General features: G+C 32.3%; 2 protein-coding genes across 2 annotated transcripts; both read left to right on the top strand.

The window, feature by feature from the left end:
* Window positions 1-688: 688 nt before the first annotated feature.
* LOC124920498 (coatomer subunit beta'-2) lies at window positions 689-9,984 on the top strand. Its single transcript, XM_047460994.1, has 24 exons — window positions 689-895; window positions 1,103-1,123; window positions 1,199-1,260; window positions 1,347-1,401; window positions 2,626-2,662; window positions 2,772-3,097; window positions 3,192-3,323; window positions 3,403-3,551; window positions 4,442-4,510; window positions 4,848-4,998; window positions 5,099-5,164; window positions 5,696-5,884; window positions 6,166-6,306; window positions 6,401-6,475; window positions 6,578-6,754; window positions 6,864-6,955; window positions 7,044-7,160; window positions 7,304-7,418; window positions 7,662-7,733; window positions 8,050-8,246; window positions 8,327-8,420; window positions 9,219-9,325; window positions 9,417-9,558; window positions 9,637-9,984. The coding sequence occupies exons 1-24, from the start codon at window positions 893-895 to the stop codon at window positions 9,790-9,792; spliced, it is 2,745 nt and encodes a 914-aa protein (XP_047316950.1). The 5' UTR covers window positions 689-892; the 3' UTR covers window positions 9,793-9,984.
* A 3,379-nt stretch (window positions 9,985-13,363) lies between these two features.
* On the top strand, window positions 13,364-15,940 carry LOC124918715. Its single transcript, XM_047458763.1, has 4 exons — window positions 13,364-13,524; window positions 14,515-14,637; window positions 15,213-15,315; window positions 15,435-15,940. Exons 1-4 carry the CDS (start codon window positions 13,430-13,432, stop codon window positions 15,684-15,686), a joined length of 573 nt encoding a protein of 190 aa, XP_047314719.1. The 5' UTR covers window positions 13,364-13,429; the 3' UTR covers window positions 15,687-15,940.
* The last annotated feature ends 7,376 nt before the right edge of the window (window positions 15,941-23,316 follow it).

The following is a 23,316-nucleotide window of genomic DNA, read 5'->3' as shown; positions in this document are numbered from 1 at the left end:
ACTCAGACTCGAGCTCGACTCAACTATTTATCTAAAACCCGACTCTAAAAACTTGAAGAAAAATATATTTATTTTAAATTTTAGGTTTAATATTAAAATAAATAAAAATATATATTATTTATTATCAGACTCAAAAAAGCTCGACAATCTATTGAATAAGTATTGTACGGGTTCAAGCTCGAATATTAAACGAGTCGACTCAAACTCGACTCGAACTTGGTCAAAATCAAACTCAAATCGAGCATTGATCGAGCGCATACAAACAATTTAACTAATTTATAGTTGATTAAAACAAATATTTTTAACATCTTATTTATGAATTAAAAAAAAAATGAACTTTTATCTTCCCCTTGAAGGGATGAAATGTTATGAATTTTAATTTTTATTTAAAATATGTGGGAATGGATAGTTATTATTTGTTAATTTGGCTAGTTTTTACATTTAAAAAGAAAATTATATATTTTATGCTAAGACGTTGGGAGGTCTTCAAATATGTTTGTTTTGTAAATACCGACACTATTATATTTAATACAAAAATTTTACATTTAAAAAAACATTAAGTTCAATTTTAAATTATTCCCTAACATAATTATTTAAAATAATTTATTGATTATAGTTAATTTACAATTTTAAAACACTTAAAATTACAAAGCTTCCAATCAACTGACCCAACCTCTATCCCCCCTTCCCAGACACGGTTACAGAGATCGCGCGATTTCCAGGAGGGCAATCTCTTTCTCTCACTAGGATTCATCTCCAGCTTGATCTTAAGTTTTGAAGTGATTTCGCGGACGAAGATCCTAGCCTGTTGTTGATCACTTGTTTCATTTCTCGATCTAGTTTGAATCTTCAAGGCTCCTCGCTCGGTTGTGTCCATTTTCCTCTTGCAAAAATGGTGAGCCTGTGTTTTCCTACTCCTGCTCACCTCTCATTGCGTCGAATGTTAGATCTACTTAGTTTGAATTTCATTGCGTCGAATGGTGACTCTTGAGTGTATGCTTGGGATCAGTATTGATTTCTACATTTCTTAGAGATCTAACATTAGAATCTGAGCTGACTAACCTCTGTTTTTGTTCTTGTTGGGTAATTTGGGATGCCGTAGCCTCTCAGACTGGATATAAAGGTAATCAATCACATTTACTAGTTAAGGATTATAATATGTTTACTTCTAGTACTAATGGCTGTTGTTGGATATCAGAGAAAACTTGCTCAGAGATCGGAAAGAGTAAAATCAGTGGACTTGCATCCAACAGAACCATGGTAATATCATTTTGTCTGGCATTCAATCTTTTATTCATTGACTCTGTTACTTCTGCTGGTTGATACTTAACATGTCGTCAATGCAGGATATTGGCTAGTTTGTACTCGGGAACTGTGTGCATATGGAATTACCAAACTCAGGTATTTAACAAATATAAAACTTTTAGCCTAATAGCTGTTTAGGCGATATTTGTGGTGATATATCTTCATTACTCTATCTGGTGATGGTATGTGTAGAATTTATTATTGTTCCTATTAGTGGTGAAAGTAACAAACGTTGGCACATGCCACCATTTAGTGTTTTTTTCTCTGTTTCCATTTTATATTTCACAGAATTAATGTTATTGGTGTACCCTTTGAATAGTCTTTCATTGAAAATAAGGTCTTTGAGTTTATAAGGAGAGACGGTGGACAAAGGTATCTACTATAGATCCCATGGGTAGGTTGTGATGGTCCTTTTACTATGTTTTATGTTTGTGGCTGATGTTATTCAAAAGTTGGCAGTTAAACATAGGTAGTGACAAAATGGTATTAGATCAATTTGATGATGGAATAAAGATTCATAAGGGACACCTAACGAACCAAAGTAGAAGTGTGAGACAGAGGCCACCCCTTGATTCGTAATTGTACTTGAGATTGGGCCTAGTGATAAACTGCAATAAGATTGTCTCATATTTATGTTGGGGAGATCAAAGCCACATGAAAAACTAAAGCTCCTGGGTCTATAAGTAGGGTCCTCACTAGTTCCTAATTCATATCCTTGCAACTAAAAGTCATACCACATAACAAACAGTGGAAACAGGAGCCTAACATTATGTCAGAGAATGGACTAATTACCTCTAGTTAAAAAATTATACTTGTGCTTCCTTGTCAGTAGGCTTTATTTACTTTCAGTGTACGTCTTGCAGCTAGTTTCCAACTAATTGTGAAAGTCTGTATGCCTAAATGAGATTAAAGCATTAGTTTTCTTTTGTATTTATGTTTACAAGATACAAAACATTGAAGACTGGCAGTCAAATCATATGGATGCATAGAGTAGAAAAGTTGTACATTTATTACTTTTCCAATATGAACCCAGTGAAAATACAGTTCTCATTTAGATAGAGACAAAAACTGAATGAGCATTAACATGTGGGTGAGGAATGGGAGTTGACACACCTAGAAAGTTAAATTTACCAGGAGTGACATCCTTATGCTTTATCGTCAGTAATGTGATCATGTAAGAATGAAATCAATGATAATGCTCACAAACTGTTTCTTTTGTTATTTGGATTTTTGTTTTTCAGGAGCTACAAAATTGCCAAATTCCTACACTGTATATGTAAACTTATACTACTAACTTTTAAATTTTGCTTCTTATTCTAGATCATGGTTAAGTCATTTGAAGTCACTGAGTTACCAGGTACATGGTTAAAATCTAGAATAGTTTGACTAGTAAATTTATTTATCGTTTTTCATTTTTTTTATATATAGACTCCATCCCTTCTAATTGATACGCCTTATTTTTTCAGTGAGATCTGCAAAATTCATTGCTCGCCAGCAATGGGTAGTTGCTGGTGCTGATGACATGTTTATCCGCGTTTATAATTACAATACAATGGACAAGGTCAAAGTATTTGAAGCACACACAGATTATATTAGGTGTGTGGCAGTTCATCCTACTTTGCCTTATGTGTTGTCAGCTTCTGATGACATGCTTATCAAGCTATGGGATTGGAAGAAAGGTTGGGTTTGCACTCAAATTTTTGAAGGCCATTCTCACTATGTAATGCAAGTGACTTTTAATCCAAAAGATACCAACACTTTCGCAAGTGCTTCTCTTGATCGCACGATAAAGGTGTGAATTGAATTGGCGGTTGGTATTATCTGTATGAGATTTTTGCATGTGCTTTGCTGGGTTACAAAGATCATTTTATCTTTTATTTTCTCAGATATGGAATCTGGGTTCACAAGAACCAAATTTTACATTGGATGCCCATTTGAAAGGTGTAAATTGTGTAGATTACTTTACAGGTGGTGATAAACCTTATCTCATAACTGGTTCTGATGATCACACTGCTAAGGTTTAGATCTCTTACTTTTCTCTGCTTAACATTGGGTTGCCATCATTGTAGTAAAAGTTGTGTTGAAATATTGAAATAGGTGTGGGACTACCAAACCAAGAGTTGTGTTCAGACGCTTGAAGGTCATACCCACAATGTTTCAGCTGTGTGTTTCCATCCTGACCTTCCCATAATAATAACAGGTTCTGAAGATGGTACAGTTCGTATATGGCATGCTACCACTTACAGGTATGGTTTGTGGTCAATTTCTTTGTATTCATGTCCTAATTTGTCTCACTTCTTATAATTGCCCGAACTGTTTAATTGTCAGCAAGCTTTAGTCATGTACTTGGATTGTTTCCTTCTCTTGGAGTTGGAGCTAACCATATTTCAATTTCTGAAATGTCTGCATTATCTTATCCTATTTACACTTAATTGTATCTGAAGTTTCTGAAGAATATTTATTCATGTCTTGAAGCTTACAACTTCTAATTACTTTGGACAAACTTAATCTTAAAATTTTGATATTACCTGCTTACTGGATTTAATGTTTATCCCATCACAGAAGTGCTGTTTCGCATCATTTCTGCCGTGTTAATTAGATTCATTTCCGTGGAGGTAGTGATTTTGATGATCCAAAAACAAAAGATAGTGCTTATGGACTAAGCAATTTCACCTTCAGCTTTATAGACGTGAATTCCTACTCCATTGGGCATTATATAAACTGAAAGGAGACTAAACTCATGGTTTTTACACTGACTTGTTTTTACTGATGTTGCATTACTTGTCTTACATGCCATCTTAGGTATTATTAACACTTGAATTTTGCCTGATCAAAACCAAAGGATGGAAATCATTTGCAAAGTTTCTCAGCATTCTAAGCTTTGTAGGTGCCTTGTATTGGTCTGACCTGTTGAACTTGTGATTAAATCAGTAAATTTCCAACTTGTTAACATTATCAATTTTAAGATAAGGTATTTTTTTGAAGGATTGAATCTAAGTGGAATATTAGTTTGGTATCCATTTATTTATTGCTTCTTATTGACAAGTTTGATAATTTATGTTTCTGTTTCTAGCAAACAACAAGAATTGACATTTGTGTTGGTATTAACAAATTCTTATACTTTTGTTGACTGCAGACTTGAGAACACATTAAATTACGGCCTTGAAAGAGTTTGGGCTGTTGGCTACATAAAAGGGTCACGTAGGTGAGTATTGATCCATGAGATCATTGATGGGAATTTAGCAGGATTATTAGATTGACAATTAGTTATTCTCACCAATGTCTTTCTGGATGTAAAACTATTGACAAGACAGTAAATGAACCAATACTTGAGTTATAATTCATCTGTTACCACATAATATGTAGATAAAATCTGTAAAGAAATTATGTAGCCTGATTTCTGGCTTCTCTTTAACTCTTGTTGGTTTTCACCAGTTCATTGAGATAGGACTCCAGGTTTCAATTGTCTATTTTTTGACACATTAGATTTGCAGAAAGAAATAGTCAAATGTATTTGGTGAGATCAATTTCTGTACTGGCAGGGTTGTAATTGGTTATGATGAAGGATCCATTATGGTCAAAATTGGCAAAGAAGTCCCTGTGGCTAGTATGGATAACAGTGGAAAAATCATATGGGCCAGGCATAATGAGATACAGACCGTGAACATTAAAAGTGTTGGAGCAGATTATGAGGTTTTTATTCAAGATCTTGTTAGCTCTTTGGATGAACAAGAACATTATTTTTGGTTTTAGTGTAAATGAACTTCTCCTTCACAATTCCTTCCCCTTTTAGGTTACTGATGGAGAAAGATTACCTTTGGCAGTGAAAGAGCTTGGAACTTGTGACCTTTATCCACAAGTAGGTCATCTTTATTTTATTTTATTAGTTATTCTTGGATGCTAAGTTAAACATATTCAACTACCAATCCTGTAGCTTTCTGCTCTATCCCATGCAATATGGAATTTCTGCTTCAGTGAACGTTATCAATGATCATAAGTATTTTTCGTGCACATCATTTGGCAACATTTTATCTCTGGTTGTTTTTCTTGTAGGCATTTGCATGAACTTCTTTACTGCTACCAATCTAGCTGCATTGAACAGGCTATGCACCCATGCAAGTTTTTCTTTGGCTGTTATACTATATATATTTTTATGTGATACCCTTTAAAATACATATATATATATATATATATGTGACATTCAGTTAAAGTATAAAATGTCACTTGAACTTTGAGGTTGCTTAGGCATTGACGTGTAGTGGGAAGTAATAAACAGTGGTAGGTTGTATTATCAACATCTTCTGCTAACCCTCATTTAAAAACATATAATGTTATTTTTTTGCTTATTAAATCATATATTAGATTTTGAGTTTTTTTTCTTTTGTCTCAGAGCTTGAAGCATAACCCTAATGGGAGGTTCATTGTTGTCTGTGGAGATGGTGAGTACATCATATACACTGCTTTGGCATGGAGGAATAGATCATTTGGTTCGGCACTGGAGTTTGCTTGGTCATCAGACGGAGAATTTGCTGTTAGAGAAAGCACATCCAAGATTAAAATATTTAGCAAAAATTTCCAGGTTAGAAATCTTGAATGTTGGTTTCCCTATTTTTGAAACTGGAAAATGGCCATTGTTTTAATTGCCAATGTATTAGATAAATGTCACTTCATCCGGTGTTACTTGTGAAGAATTGTACGAGCACCTATTTTACCTAGACTTGTGGATGCTGAATTTTGGGAATCTTCATAACTATGTCACTCTTTCCTTTTATATTATGTAATACTCCAGAGATGTTAAATTGAAGCTTCATGATACAAGTTTTGGTATAATTTTACTCACTCATGCACGACATATTTTAGGAAAAGAAGAGTATTCGCCCAACCTTTTCTGCTGAGCGTATTTATGGAGGATTGCTGCTGGCCATGTGCTCTAATGATTTTATTTGTTTTTATGATTGGGCCGAGTGCAGGTTAATTAGAAGGATTGATGTCAATGTCAAAGTAAGCCGTGAGATGCTTTGATTTTTTCTTGATCAAATTAAATTTCGTAGAAATGGCTAATTATTCCTTTTCTGTCAACGTTTCTTTGTTTCAGAATCTCTATTGGGCTGATGGTGGCGATTTAGTGGCAATTGCCAGTGATACATCATTTTATATATTGAAGTACAGCGTAAGAATCCTTTTCATTTTTATTTATAAGAGCTTAAAATTTATTTGTGTTATTCACTGAATATGATCTCAAGTTGAGAAAATGTGAAATTTGTATGCGCAGCGTGATGCAGTTACCTCATATTTAGATAGCGGAAGACCAGTGGATGAGCTAGGAGTTGAGGATGCATTTGAGCTTATATATGAAATAAATGAACGAGTCAGGACAGGAATATGGGTTGGGGACTGTTTTATATACAACAACTCTTCTTGGAAACTTAACTATTGTGTTGGTGGTGAGGTATATGAGAGAGTTTCATACATTTTTTTCCTCTCAACTTTAATACCCTCTGAAATCTGGGCATTTGCTTGGCAATTGATATTGATGGGTTGATCTTTTATGGATTTAGGTGACAACAATGTTCCATTTGGACAGACCTATGTACTTGCTAGGGTATTTAGCTAATCAAAGTAGGGTGTATTTGATTGACAAAGAGTTCAAGTAAGTTTCTTTTGGTTATTCAATTGGTTCATTACCATGCCATGTATCTTTTATATTAATTTCATGCTGTTTTGTCTCTTCTTTGTAGTGTTATAGGGTACACGTTACTTCTCAGCTTGATTGAATATAAAACACTTGTTATGCGTGGTGACTTGGAAAGAGCCCGCGAGATCTTACCTTCAATTCCTAAGGAACACTATAATAGGTATTGCTCTTTGATCTCGAGTATAATTTAAAACATGGGATATTTGTCTTCTATGGGGTTTTGGAAGCGCAGTCTTCATGATCAATTTGTTCTGTAAAAATTGACTAAGTAGAGTATTATTTGTGCTTCCTTAATGTTTGTAGTGTGGCTCGTTTCTTGGAGTCCCGAGGAATGGTAGAGGATGCCTTGGAAGTAGCTACAGATCCTGACTACAAATTTGAACTTTCTATACAACTGGGTAAACTAGATGTTGCAAAAGTAGGTCCTACTCGCCTACGCTTGAGGTCTTGAGTGTCTTGTCACTACATCTGAGTTTACATCATACTGTGCAAATTATATATTTTTTGATATGTTGATGGGTTGACTTCTTATCAGAGGAGCCTTGCACATTAGATGATTAGGATAATATCTTCATTGCGTTGGGACTTATCTGTGTTGTGAAAATGACAATATTTTTTATTATGTGCTCATGTGCTACATACCATTTATTATGCTTTGCAGGAAATCGCTGCAGTTTCACAAAGTGAATCAAAGTGGAAGCAACTAGGTGAAATGGCAATGTCTACAGGAATGGTATCTTCTTTATATCTCATATTTCTCTTTTATTTTATGACCAAATTTTAAAATGCATCGAGTTTTTTATTGTTGTTGTGTAATAAGGCCTCATCGGAAATAGAAGTGATCAATTCTTAAGGCCTTATAGATTATAGTTTTCATTCTCTATAAAAGAAGCTAGCATGCACTGGAATATATAAACTTAGCAGTCTTTTGCATGTTAAAAGTATTCATAAAATTATGTAATTTTCTGTTGTTGGTGAGAATGTATGGAGTTGTCGTCTCTCCTTGTAGTTGTTAAAAGCCTTTGTTGACTTCTTGTTACTATTTTCAGTTTGAGATGGCTGAGGACTGTCTAAAGAGTGCAATGGATTTGAGTGGTTTGTTGCTGCTTTATTCCTCTTTAGGAGATGCCGAGGGGATCAAGAACCTTGCATCTCTTGCCAAAGATCAGGGAAAAAACAATGTTGCATTCGTTTGCCTATTCATGCTGGGTGAATTGGAAGACTGCTTACAGCTGTTCATTGACAGGTAAGTTCCATTGGATTGTTTAGCCAGACTGGGTTAAATTTTATGTTAAGGAATTAATCTTCAATTAAAATATCTTGCAGCAATAGGATACCTGAAGCTGCTTTGATGGCTCGGTCTTATCTTCCAAGCAAGGTCCCGGAGATTGTTGCAATATGGAGAAAAGATCTGAATAAGGTTATAATCATGCTTCAAGTTTGTTTATTTGTTAGAATCGAACACAACTTATCACTTAATCTAAATGATTGAGTGCGTATTCAAAGCTCAAATTAAGCTAAAAAAATTGAACAAGAAAATTGAGTGAGTAAGTTATGAATGACTTAACTTGATAATATAGTAAGAGCGTACAAAAGACAATTTTAAACCCACCAAATTAATCAAATTACGGTATTATAAGGGTAAAATATCCCTTAACTACTTTTCCGACGAAAGTTCCACTTTTTATCAACTTGCATATCAAGTACTTAAAATTAAGATATTTTTATTTTATTTATTCAACATTTCTTTTCAGAAACTTAACCCATTCCTCGTTAAAACTCAGTATTCAACACTTAATTTTTTGTTTTATAAACGCACCCTTAGTCTAATCATTTCAGTTGAATGAATATCCCCTAACTGTATGTTCTACTGTCCCTGATTTCTTCATAACATTGTCTATTATGTTACCATTAGAAAGCTAATGACATAGAGGTGAACCAACTAGAGTTACAAGAGATATAGTTGTCATGACATTGCTATTTCTGGAGGCCTCGTCTATATCTTGAAGATGAAATCAATAACTTTGCATTTAGTAGTTTAGTAGTTCATCCTTGCCTAGAAGGGAAAAATTACAAACAAATAAAATAATAAGGCTATCAATGTGAAGCCAAGCCAGTTCTGCAATTTTCCCCCTTGAAGAATTTTTATACTTTTGCACTATAAATCAGCATGAATGTTTGGTTTTGGATTCTTCTGATCTTTTTACAAATACTTCAGATCAATCCAAAAGCAGCCGAGTCTTTAGCTGATCCCGAGGAGTATCCTAATTTATTCGAGGACTGGCAAGTTGCTTTGGAGGTTGAATTAAAAGCAGCGGAGACAAGGTTTGTCGATGTCTTCCTTTTACCGAAGAAGAGCTCTCTACTAATTGTTCATTATTATTGACTTGTGTATTCTCTTTCAATTGCTTTGCAGGGGTACCTATCCTCCAGCAGGGGAATATGTAAACTATTCAGGTAGACCACATATTAACCTTGTTGAAGCCTTCAGAAATATGCATGTAGAAGAAGATGATGACAACGAGTTAGCACTTGAAAACGGAGGGTTGGATCAAGAGGTATAAGCTTTGTTGCAACTAGAAAATACTTGAAATAAAAAATCGCTCTCTAACTAGGCGTAACATTTTCCTTTTCAGGAGGTTGAGGAAAACGTGGATGAGGTAGAAGAAGAGGTGCAAGGAGGAGAGGCTGACACAGTGGATGAAGACTCTAATGAGGGCGCAGTACTCATCAATGAAAACGAGGCTGATGAAGAGTGGGTTACAAACAGTGAAGGAAAGAGATCGGAATGACCACAATTTTCTTCTTTTTTAGTTTGTCCAGTTGGTTTTGTTATGATTGCGGACAAAGAGAGATTGGATTGTCGTCGATTATATATTTAGTCTGTACTTAACTACCAGCATTGTGATTTTGTAGGAAAGGAATTTTGTCTTGAATGTAAAACCAGATTAAGACACAACAAAATTCTCAGATTATTTACTTTAGCCAATTTATCTATTTTTTCTCTGCAGAAATTGTAAAGTGTTTTGTGGTATGGGAATTTTTTTTAAGACGTGGAGTTGCAGTTATACATATCTTCTAAAAAATAATTATTAAAATTTTATAAATTAAATTTTTAATATTATATATATTAAAATTTTATATTATTATAAAAAAATAAATTATATATTTTAATAAAATTAAATAAATATATTAGTGATACTATAATTTTATTTTTTGTTTCAGACACTAATAAAATTTTAATATATATTATTATACAAATATACTTAAAATTTTTATAAAAAATAAAATATAAATAAAATATAAATATATTAGAAATATTATAATTTTATCCGTGTTCGAGATAAAATACATCCGTGCCCGAAATATAAAATTTTATAAATTAATTTTTTAATATTATATAATTTTTTTATAAAAGTAAATATATTAGTGATATTATAATCGTGTTTATTAGTGCTCGAAACACTAAATTATTATAAAATAAATAAATTTAATAATTTAAAAAAATAATATATATATATATATATATATATATATATATATATATATATATATATATATATATATATATATATGTATATATATATTAGTGATATTATAATTTTATTAGTGTTTGAGAAATGATAAATAAGATGGGTGTCACATAAAGAAATATAAAATTTTATAAATTGATTTTTTTATATTATATATATTAAAATTTTATATTATTAAAAAAAAAGTAAAAAAACAAATAAATAATAATATTATAATTGTGTTTATTAAGATAGTTACCAAAGAAACCAGAATAGGGATTATAATTAGGAACTGAATGATTCGGTTCGAATATTTATTATGTTGATTATTTCAAATCGGAATCGATTGGTTCTAGTTAGACTTAAACCGAAACCGATATAAGATTTCAAAGCTCTAAATTATTGAAAAAGTCTTTTCCAAAGATGAGAGAGTGGCAACCGCTGTGCGTGCTGTATCAATGGCGGACTTCTATAAATGGGGGCGGCAATGTGTTATCAATGTGATTGAAGATAAAAAAAACTAAATCTAACTTATATAATATTGATTTAATTAATTTTAAATAATGACCTCTTTTATTTTTTTATTTTTTTTTATAAGTTTATTGCATTATCTAAACCTAATAATTATGATATATTTAATTTTTAAATTTTATAATGAATTGAAATCATATTTAATTTTTATTTTGTTTTTTCAATATTATTTATAATTCTAGTAATTAAATTTTATTACTTTTTAAAAATAATATAATTTTAATATTTTAGACATAACTTTCTATACTTTTAATATTTTTAAAATAATTATTATATCTATTTTATCAAAAATTGATTCTGATTGTAAATTATATAATTTTAAAGTTTACTTATTTTAAATATAAAAAAATACATTTAAAAAAATTTAAAAAAATATATAAAATTTAGCTTAAGAGGTAAACTTAGATATAAAATTATTAATTTGATAAAAAGAAAGGGATTACAAATAATCTAAAAAAATAATTTTGAAGCATATTAAAAAATGGGTCCAGAAACTTGTCAAATTCGGGTAACTCGTGTACCCACTTTTTCGGGCCATAATCGAGTTCGTCTCGGATCAATACCCTGAAACCCGACATTTTTCTATGCCTATATATATTAGCTTTCTCTTAATTTGAGTATAAGAGACTTAAATTAGGTTTTTTTCATATTTTAATAAAGATAAAAATAATATTTTAAAAGTTGAAAATAAATATGAACTTATTTTTAGATACAATAGTATTCATCTTAAGGTGAATATCTGTAATAATACTTAATATTATATATATATATATATATATATATATATATATACTTAAAATATTAATGAATTAATTTTTTAAAATAATTATTTATAAATCATTAATAATATATAATTCACTAATTAATTATGTATATATAAATTAAATTCTTTTTTATTTAAATAATTTGATTTTTTAACTTAATTTTAAATGACTTAAATTAAAAAATAATTTATTTTAAAATAATCTATATGAATATATTAGATTACATAAGTTTTTATTAATATATAATTTAAAATAAAATAAATAAAAAATTAAGAAAAAACAAATCCATATTACCTAATGTGTATGAAGTAATTGATGTTAAAATTTTTTTTATAGAATTTTATTTAAAATTATCTAATAATAAAATTTATATAAAGATTGTGGTGTGGTGTTGTATAATTGAGTATTTATTATTATAATAATTTTATAAAAATAATTAATTAATGATTAAATAAAATTATATTAAAAAATGAGATTAAGAAATAAGAAAATAAAAAAGAGGAGTAAAAAATAAAATTGAATCAAACTAAGCCTTAAATGTAACCAAGCATGTTCTCTTTCACAAGTCATATAACCCGACCGGTCAAAATCCCTAACCCACTTCAAACCTTCTCTTCCCGGAAACTAGCATCGCCGGCGGCGGCTCCACGTTAGAGGTATTCTTCCTTTCCCTTTTATTTTCTTCATTTCCAAAACAGATGCATAGAATGACGCTTAATGTTGAGATATATGAGGAATAGGGAAAGATGTCAATGAAGAGGATTCTGATGAACACAATTAAAATTAGAAGATTTTAAGATCACTTTTGTTATGTGTACTAGTTCCACCAAATGGGTTAACTCAAGATGATTATTGTATGTGAGAAATTTTCAAACTCTGTTTGATGGTTTAAAAGCAATGGTGATTAATGCATTTTTGCAGTGCTCTGATGTTGATTTAGAGGCTGATTGATACTAGAGTTAGAGGATGTCAAGTCATTTAGAGTGATAAAAGGGGCATACAATTGGGTGATTGTGAAGTTTGCATAATGTAAGAGGTTAATGAAAGTTATAAATGAAGAATTGGGGTGGGTTAATCTAATACATGAGTTAGGGTAGGAGTGAAAATGAGAGAATTAAAGAAAGGATGAAAAGAGAATACCTTAACAAGTTCACTAGACTTGGATGTTTATAGGTGTATTTCCAGGGAACTAATGTTAAGTGCTTCAATCTTCTTATTTCCTGGTGTGAGGGGAAAATGAGGAAGATAATGGAAAAAAGGGTTTTTGGAAGAGTGATTTATTTAAGCCAATTAAACAAGTAAACTGGGCTTATGAGTTTTCACTTTTTCCTTATTGCTACTTTTCTGTTGCTTTTCCCAGACTTTCCTGTACATTCTTGTGATCTCTTTCAGTTGTATGAGAAAATGATTCTGTCTTCCATAACCATTATATGTTTGGTCAAATATTTTGATATTCGATAAATAGAGCTCTAGAAGAACTGAAACTTTAAAGTTGCCATCTTCAATTGCTTTTTAAATTGTGTTCTTAGAGTAATTTTCTCTAACTGTAGAGAAACTTATATTTCTTTATCTACTTTCAGTTTCATTATTTGTAGCAGTTACTTTGAGTAAGTCAAAGAGACATGTCATTCATGCGAGGAGATCTTCTTACAAAGACAAGAAAACTTGTTAAGGGTTTGGCCAAAGCTGAACCGGCATGGCTTAAAGCCATGGAGCAGTAAGTGCTTACAGAATTGTTACAGTATCTTTTTTATACTTTATATCAAAGATCTCTTCCTATGGTAGCAAAAAATAAAGTTGGATCTCTTCCTAGATGTATCTAAACATTAGTGCTTCTGTAGATCTTAGGCTCAAATAACTGCAGTTCTTGCAGACAAAAAGGGATGTTAAATCTAATTGATGGCTGGTTTTTTCTATTAATGCTTGCTTATGCTCATAATCTCAGAAATTGATAGATGTATCTAAATACTAGTGCTTCTGTTAATTTTAGGCCTCCATCAGCAGTTCTTGCAGACGTTAGGTTGTGTTCAGGCATGCTTATCACATTTAGCCAATTTTGAAACTAGTATTTTGTCACAATCATGATATGAAAATCGATGAAGATAAAATTGAAAGTTATTTTTTTGTTTGTTTGGTAATAGATTTTTCTCTCGATCATAATCTAGATTATTGTGTAGATTTTTTTGCTTCACTAGGTATAGAGATTTTTGTTCTCAGTGATGAAATTAATTTGGATCATGATCCGATTATTTCTATTTCTATATCATTGCGGTTTTTGACAAACATAACAAATATAGATTTTTCTAAATTATGAACAGCATGAAAAAGAAGTTGATCACTAAACAGCCCATTATCTCAGGAATTGTTATTCTTGTCTGGGTTCATATAATGATTTTTTATATTTTCTGCATCAATTGAACTCAACACCAAGAAACAATTTGTTTTGGTAATGAGTTATTTCTGGGTAATGAGATCAACATAACATACTTAGACCTACCAAGAGTCTAATGCATCATGATTTGATGCTATGTGGCCTTGTTCTTTCTTGAGCAACAAATACATGTAGGAAACTTTTGTATCACCAAACAGAATGATGATATGAGAAGAATAAACCTTATCAAGAATTGTGAACACCATCCTAATATTTTGCTATTTTATTATTTTTGAAGTGTGTAACTAATCTTTTGTATTTCATGATCTCATTCAGGTCTCCACCAGCAACTTTTCCTCGTGCAGATTGCAAGGTTAAGCAGATCACTCTCCCAGAGGATATTTATGTAAAGAAGTTCTCTAAAAAATATCCCGAGTCTACATTTGAAGATGCTATCAAGTAAGGGAATGCTTATTGATATGTTATCGCAATAATTGGTTCAGTTGGTATTTATGTTTAGCTGTTACAAGTGCTTTGGTTTCTGCAAAAAAAGGTCTCTTTTTGACAATATATGTTTAACCTCGTGGAGAGGAATAGTAAACGGAAAATAGTCAGAATTAAGAAGCATCCTATTTTGACATCATGACTATTGAAGTCCGTATCTTACTGACATCCAGTTCTGGATTAACTGTTAGAGGTTAAGTAATCCTATGTGAATACAAAAACTTGTTTTTGATGTGGTTTATTTTTTTGGAAAAAATTTTGTTTCATGAAAAGTGATTTATTTAGGTTAAATGGCTCAAATATCCTTTCTATTTATTTAATATTATAAAAAATAAATTAAGGTATTTTGGTCGATGATTTAAATGATGAAGCGATTGGTATTAGGATAAACTTCATCGAATAAGACCCCTATATTTCATCTCTATACTTCAATGAAAGGAATTTGCTTGGATTAAAATGCATTCAGGAGGGTAATCAATATTCAGAACTTTGACATTATCACTAGCTCCATTTATTCTCTTCTTCAACAGGATCTCTGGATTTCAACCTGATCCAGCTCGAGTTTTTGGTTGTCGTGTGCTTGAGTTGATGGAACAAGGAGGGAACGAGGAGGAATCAATAGCAGTTGCTGATGTATGTATTTGATCTTGCAACATTTCTTTAGCAACGCTTGAATCCAAATGGGGCCATTGTCGAGAGTTATATGTCAAGTTCAAACGTATTGAAATGCTTCTTTTTTGTTTCGATTACAGATGGAATACCGTTCTGAAAAGAAGGGGAAAAAGAAGGCATATTTAAGGTTAAAGGAAATTGCGCAGCTTCAAGGAAAGAGTCCTCCTCCTAACCCATATCCAAGTGCAATCAAAGAGATACAAGCAGAAGAGAAGCCACTTGTCCGTGACCGTTTCTATAAACCTGAGATCCGCCAATTACTGACTAAGATGAAAGAGGACAAGGCAGCAGCTATGCGCGAGAGAATGAGGGGTCCTGGCCAATTCGACTGATTTAGTCATCTTCTGCTCATTGTGAGGGATTGATTACTTTATTTATTTTCCCGGAATTAAATTTCAGAAATGAATAACATGACTGAAAATTTGAAACTAGAAAGCCATACTTCATTTGTATTGCATGTTAGTTTTTATATGAATTTTGTTGTTCTAGTGGTTTATGCTTCCTGAGCTCCAACTTGTGAAGACATATATTCGATATTATTACTCATAATCAATAAAATTGAGTTTTGGCGGATTCAATAACAGGTTATTCTTTGTGTTATATTGGTTCGTTATCGTGAGTATTATTGGAGTTTTGCGGTGTGTGAAAGCTTTTATCATCGTTTCCCGCTATTTTTTTTTTCTCTAGTTTCATGTTATTTGAATCATTGTATATTGAGTCCAAGTGATAGTCAAATTGTGTTTATTGCTAAATGAACCTCCAAACAGACATATAGTGGTTCCAGAGCCAAACCGCGCATCAACCTTAAATTTTATATTAGAACATAGATATGCCTTAGCAAAAATATTTTCACTTTAGAAAGTGTGTTTGGTATATTGAAATTATGGGTCTAATTATGGTATCATTTAAATACGGTTAACATGTTAAATTGATACTGTGTATACTTTTTTTTTTAATTTATATTATATATATAAAGTTAGGAAGTTAACCTTTTGCATTAAAGTATTAAATTGTTTTGCAATGTTAACGGCAATGCTTTGGAAAAAAACTTATTTTTCTTAGATAATAATTTTTTTTTATTACTTGTGGGACTGTTTTCATATTATTTTATTAGATTTAATAAAATAAAATTAGTGAATGAATTTGTAGTTAAAATAAAGATATTAATTCCTTAGTAGCTTGTATAAATATACCCACAAATATGTTATTTTATTTATTTATTATTTAAAAGTTACTCTATAAGCACTAAATTACTCTATATAAATTATTTTTTAATTATTAAAATTAATTATAAATTTAAACAAAATACTTTTAAACAATGTTTTTATTTTAAACTTTTTAATAAGATTTTTTTATAATTAATTTAATTTTGAATAATTACGGAAATATTAATATAATCATATTATATAAAATAACATTTTACTTTACATATAAATTAAAATTATTAATCTTATTAAAAGATTTGAAAGTATAATAAATATTGAATTAAACCAAATTATTAGTGATAATATAGAATAACAATATTTGTAGACAATAATTTTATTTTAATTTTTTTAATAAGATTAATAATTAAAATATTAAAACATGGTAGGTCAAATTTGTAGGTGAAGATTAACAATTAAAATATTTTGTGGAGAGTTTGTAAGTATAAATAAAATACTTTTTTTTAAAATATACATATATTTGACACCTTTAATAAAGTTAATGAGTAATATGGTATTATGTAACACCAAAAACCGACCATTTCCGTAAAGGGGTTTTTAAACTCGATAGTCGCACCCCATAACTCACATTCCTTTCGAGTCTCAAGTGAGACGAGGAACCAAAATGACAGACTTGACTAGAGTGCATTTAAAAACGTCGATTTAGATTAACTTTGACTTTTTTAGAGTTAACACCTAATTTACTTATCGAGAAATTAAGGGAAAAAATTATTCCGCATGTTCAACACGTTTTAGAGATTTTATTATTAGTTCGGTGCTTGGTTACACGTGAAAAATGACATCGACGTTATGTCTCACGTGCCAATTAACTGTTGGTCTCTAATTTAAACTTTTGACTATTTAAAAATATTATTTTCCACCTTATTTATTCATTCGATCATAGGACATGCATCTAAAGGTGAATATAAGTTTAAACATGTGTCTAGTTTTGTATCATTCTATTAATAATATATGCGACTATGTCATGAGTCTTAAATCTAAAATATGAAAATTGTTAGTACATGTAGACGAGTAACGAAGGCTTGATAAAAATATAAATGTAAAGGAAATAGAAAAATTAGAATGAAACTAAATATAATCCAAACAAAACTTCTGGTGGACCATTTGACTTGAAAAAACCCGTAGAACGTTTAATGATCGTTATCGATCAATGCGTTTAATTCATAATTATATTATTATGACAATCAGAAAAGTTTCATTGGGTAAACCAGTTGAGGCAGTTGTTCTTGAAGATATATGTATTCGTTAAAATTTATTCATTTTGTTTGATCATTGGTGAATTATTTTGTGTTGTGCTTTTTTTAAATGTTTTTTTTTTTCAATTTTTGTAATGATTTTGTAGTTGAGCTTAAACGACTATCATTTATATCATTTTGCATGTACTATTTAAAAAAAAATCCAAACAAAACTTTAATTTTATTATTTATATATTATTCTATTATAAATGATTTATATATTTTTTTATATAAATTAAGAAAATAAAAGAAATTAGAGAATAAAGAAAATGACCAAAAAGGTCCTAAAAAATCATTTTTGTGTTTTTATTGAAAATAGTGTTTTTTTTTTTTTTTTTTTTATGGTGTTTGGATTTTTGAATGTTAATAATGAATATAAATAAAATGAGAAAAATAAGGAAGCGGCCAAACTGGTCCTAAACAAAACAATTTTTTTTTTGAAAAGAGTATTTTCTGATGTTTATATTTTATTTTTGAAAAAATAGATTTAATTAAGGCGGTTAAATAAAAGAAAAACAAAAATGAACAAATCAAACTGACCCCTCAGACCTTGGAAGTAGGTCCTAAGTTCAAAACGTGTGAATGCTTTTATATTTTGGCGTGTTATCAAAATCAAGAAATGTTAAAGATTCATATGTTAAACGTAGTAGTAGGATTAACTTTTAACTTCAACCAATATATTTTCTTGTGACGAGAGTATCTCATTGGGCATGAATATTGAGACATTACGAAACGTTGTATAAGGTTCGTGTCATCTTTTGAACTAGTGAAAACGATATATTAATCTCAAGTTATTACGGTCTGAAAACCATGTATGTGAGATAGTCAAAAGGTTTTCATTATTATGTGGATCAATGAACATGATGTATTGATCTCAAGCTTTTATGGTCCGAAGACTAGCTTTGTAAGATAATCGAAGAGTTTTATGTCATTGTGCTGGTAAACGTCTTACATATACATTAATCTTACGTTACTATAGTCCATAAATCAGTTGCGTGAAATAACCAAGGGGATTTTCATCGTCTTTCGAATCGAACAGAAAACCAAATACATTAATCTTATGTCACTATAGTCTGTAGACCATCTGCGTAAATAACTAAAGGGTTGACATCCTTCTTTATGTGGGAGACTATATCATCTTAACCTCACGATCCTAGTCTCGTGTGCGTATCTAATTAGTCTAATTGTACATGTCTATCTAGTCTGAATTATGTGACAAAATTCGTGAGATAGTCATATGTTAACGTAAACTTGGTAGATTGACGTCTGAATAATTTTATCGATCTTGTGATTGCGTAGTTCAGGGAGCCAGGCGTCTGATCACACAAGGGTGATTTGGGTTGCGTTATTTGCACAGTGAGCTACTTACTACTTAATCTTTGCAACTAATTTATGCCTCGGTGGGGCGTTTCTGTGCAAAGACATCTTTCAATTTTTGTTGGCGTAAAGATTTTACGAATGCCTAAAAATTGGAACCCGAAGGACATAATCCTAAGGAGATTGTCTCAAATCGTTTTATCATTTTGTTTTTATTTTCGTGTCATGACCACGGTTTTTTCTTCAAGAAAACACTTTTTTTTAATCAAAAATCCAAGGTTTTTTTTTTTAAGACTTTGACACTTCATTTATATTGGAAAATGCGTCTAATGTATGACTTGAGGGCTCTTTTTTTCATTTTTGGAAAATGCCCCTAGTACTTTTCTAGGATTTTCACTTTTTTTATTGCGAGTTAGGCATGCATTGATCTCTCTCGTTTCAGAATGAATCTTGGATAAAAACTGTTTAGAGACTCACTTAGAGGGTCACTTTTTTGACTGTTTCAAAAAGAGATCAATTTTCTCATCTTTTTATTTCGACGCGAAAAACATCAATAATACATTCGAATTCGTGTTCTCGTGATTATTTTGAAAAGTTCTGTTGTGAAAGGGATTTTTTTTTTCCAAACAACATTTTTGACGTCTTAATCAAGCTTTCGCTTTGTGCCACGTGATTTGGAATTTCGTCCTACTTTCCTTTTAAAAAAAATCATGGGATAGATTTTTCGTCATTCTCAAATTGAAAGAGCTCTTATTGTACTCGGAGTACTATCTAACAGAATTGATACACTTGTGTTACTTTTTTTTTTTTTTTTTTTTTTTTTTTTTTTTTTGGGAAAACGACTTAGCGTCATTTCATTAAAAATTCCCAAAAACGGGAAAAAAAAACCACGAGTTTAAGAGATCATTCTAGACAGGCCTAGAATGATTTTGAAGTCGTAACATTCTGAATAAAAGCTAAAAACGTAAATGAATTATCTGTTTACAATGCTTTTAATTCTAGTGAGTTTAAAAAACGGTAAATTCCAGTTCCTGCAGATATTCCAGTTCTGCTCCGTGCTTGGAATTCCTCTCCACGTTCCCGCGAGGGCACTGCAATCCGATACAATATCTTTCCATAACTCGTCAATGCTCCTGCGGGTTCTGTCATATACCCTTGCATTCCGTTCTTGCCAAATGTTATACACCACTGCTCCAAAGCCGCACTTGAACACGCTTGTTGCAAATCTATTTCCCTTGGCTTTGAGTAGTGCCGCTTCTTTGATTTCATTCCATTCGCTCGGGAAACTGATCAGCTCCAGGCTTTTATAGAATCTGTCCCAAAGCTCCGAAGCAATACAACAGCTCCCGAATAGGTGATCTATGGTTTCTTCATTTCCTATGCATAGAAGACAGCTCGCGTCCGGGATGCTCATATACTTACTGATACGATCACGTGTGTTGAGTCTTTCCCAGAAGGCGAGCCATAGGATGAACTGGTGTCGAGGGATAATCTTCGTTGACCATACAAGAGGAGCCCATTCTACTTTCTGCGCTTTTTCCCGGATTACCTCCCATATTTTCTTCAATACCAGCTTCCCATTGTCCTCAGCTTTCCATTCATGAATATCCGGTCTGTCGTGTAGTTGTATGTTACTTATATGATCAAGTATCCTCTTTCCTTCTGGAATTCTTCTCAAGAGCAAGTTCCAATTCCCGTATTTGATGTCTCTGATTTTCGCTTTTGCGCAGTCCCTTCTAATACGAGTATTTTGAAACTGCTCCTTGTCGATGATGGGCTGGTTTTCAAACCAAGGGTCGTGCCAGAATAGAGTGCCTTTCCCGTCCCCTAGTCGGATGTCATAAAGATCTGCAATATCGCTTCTTAGTTTAAGAATCTTTTTTAGAGACCAGCTCATACCTTCGTGAATTTTGCAGGTCCAGATGCTGGTTTCGTGTTTCATAAATCTCGTATGCACCCATTTGATCCATAGTGACTCCTGATTGCGCTCCAAAGCCCACAGATGCTTGAAGGTTAGAGCCTTGTTCCACTCGATACAGTTCTTTAAGTCGATGCCTCCCTCGTCCTTCGGTTTGCAGAGAGCGGTCCATTTGACTTTCTTTCCTCCTCTTCCACTATTTCCCCAGATAAAGTTTCTCATCAGTGTGTCGAGTTCCTTCATTACCTTCTTCGGAATGACCATTTGCTGCGCCCAATAGCCAACTATGCCCATAACCACGGTTTTGATAAGTTCGATCCTCCCTGCATAAGAAAGTTTTTTCGCTGCCCAGCCAGATATCGTGTTTTTTACCTTTTCAATCAGCGGCTTGCAGTGTGAGATCTCGATCTGTTTTGCAGTTAACGGAATTCCTAAGTACCTTATGGGAAATCTGCCTTCCTTGATGCCCATGATGTTGAAGATGTCCTGTTTTGTTTCGTCCTTCACGCCTCCATAAAATGCCACACTTTTGCTTTCATTAATAGTTAAACCTGTTACCTCAGAAAAGAACGTTAGTGCAGCCCTAATAGTTTTAATGGAATCAACGTCCGCGTGCGCTAGAATGAACAAATCGTCAGCAAAGCATAAATGTGTTACCTCCTCTACCTCACAGAATGGGTGAAAGATGTATGGACGATTCTTTCGGAACATCGCGAAGATGCTCTCAAAGATCGCCATGATAGCTACGAAAAGGTAAGAAGAGAGGGGGTCCCCTTGCCTTACCCCGTTTTCACCTTTGAAATAGCCTCTGTGGACTCCATTGACGCTAACAACAAAGCAGGATGATGAAACGCATTGCATAATCCAATCGATAAAAATCATAGGAAAAGCAGAAACAACCAGAAAGTCTCGAATGGCTTCCCATCTAACAGAGTCAAAAGCTTTCTTGATATCTATTTTGAAAGCCACTCTCGGGGATATTTTCTTTTTCCCGTAGCCTTTTAATAGGCTCTGCATGAGAAGAATATTATGAGAGATTGTCCTACCGGGGATGAATGCAGATTGATTAAGATTTATTATTTTTCCTATAACATTTTTAAAACGTTTAGAAATGATTTTGGAAATTATTTTATAAATCACATTGCAGCAGGAAATTGGTCTGAAATCTTGTACTTTCTCAGGTACCGCAGTTTTGGGGATCAAGGTTAGGACCGCTGTATTCCATTGCTTTAACATCTTCCTGTTTTTGAAAAACTCCAGAACCCCATCAGTAACATCTTTACCCACAACCGACCAATTATCTTTGAAGAACTGTGCATTAAACCCATCAGGACCCGGACTTTTATTCCCATCAATACTAAACAGAGCTTCTTTAACCTCAACCTTCGTGACCACCCTTATCAACTCGCGACTATCTTCTGCAGAGATTTTCCTATCAATAATTTGATACAAGGTATTCAAGTGACTTTGATGCTGCTTTCTTGTACCCATAAGCTGCTTATAGAAATCAATAGCCAGATCTTGGACACCCTTTTGACCCTGAACATATTCACCATCATCATTCTTCAGCCTGTACACATTGTTTCTCATGTTTCTAGCCTTGCATTTTCTGTAGAAGAAAGCTGTGTTTTTGTCACCCAACGAAAGCCAGCTCTGTCTTGATTTCTGTCTAACAAAATTCTCTTCAAGCAGACTCAGCTTCCTGAAGTTTTCAAGCGCATATCTTTCTGTTTCATTGAGTTGTTCATCACTAGCATCCCTTAATAACTTTTTCTGAACCTCTTCCAGTTCTTCTCTAGCAGCCAGAACTCTATTGGAGATATTGCTGAACTTCTTCTTGTCAAAGCTTTGGAGATGATTCTTCAGGAGCTTAAGCTTCTCAGAAACCCTGTACATGTTGGAACCTCTGACATCTGTTGACCATACACTTTCGAGGATACCCTTGAATTTATCGTTATCCATCCAAAAATTGAAAAATTTAAAGGGCCTTTTGAACCTTTCTTCCTTTTCCCAGAACAATTTAATCGGGCAGTGATCAGATATACCCGGATTCAAAACATGAAGTTGACTTCTCGGAAATTGGTTAATCCAGTTCTCATTTACCAGACATCTGTCAATTCTACTTTTTCTAATTTGTTCATTCCCTCTCGTAGAAGACCAAGTGAAGAAGTTCCCAGAATTGGTAGGCTCGATACAACCCATATCTCTGATGCAGTCATTAAATTCAATCATATCCCGAGTAATTTCAGATTCTGGGCTACGATCAGAT

The sequence above is a fragment of the Impatiens glandulifera genome, chromosome 1, assembly GCF_907164915.1.
Source record: "Impatiens glandulifera chromosome 1, dImpGla2.1, whole genome shotgun sequence".
NCBI classification, from domain to species: Eukaryota; Viridiplantae; Streptophyta; class Magnoliopsida; order Ericales; family Balsaminaceae; genus Impatiens; species Impatiens glandulifera.
The sequence above is the reverse complement of the archived record's forward strand: the minus strand, read 5'-3'. Positions and strand labels throughout refer to the sequence as shown.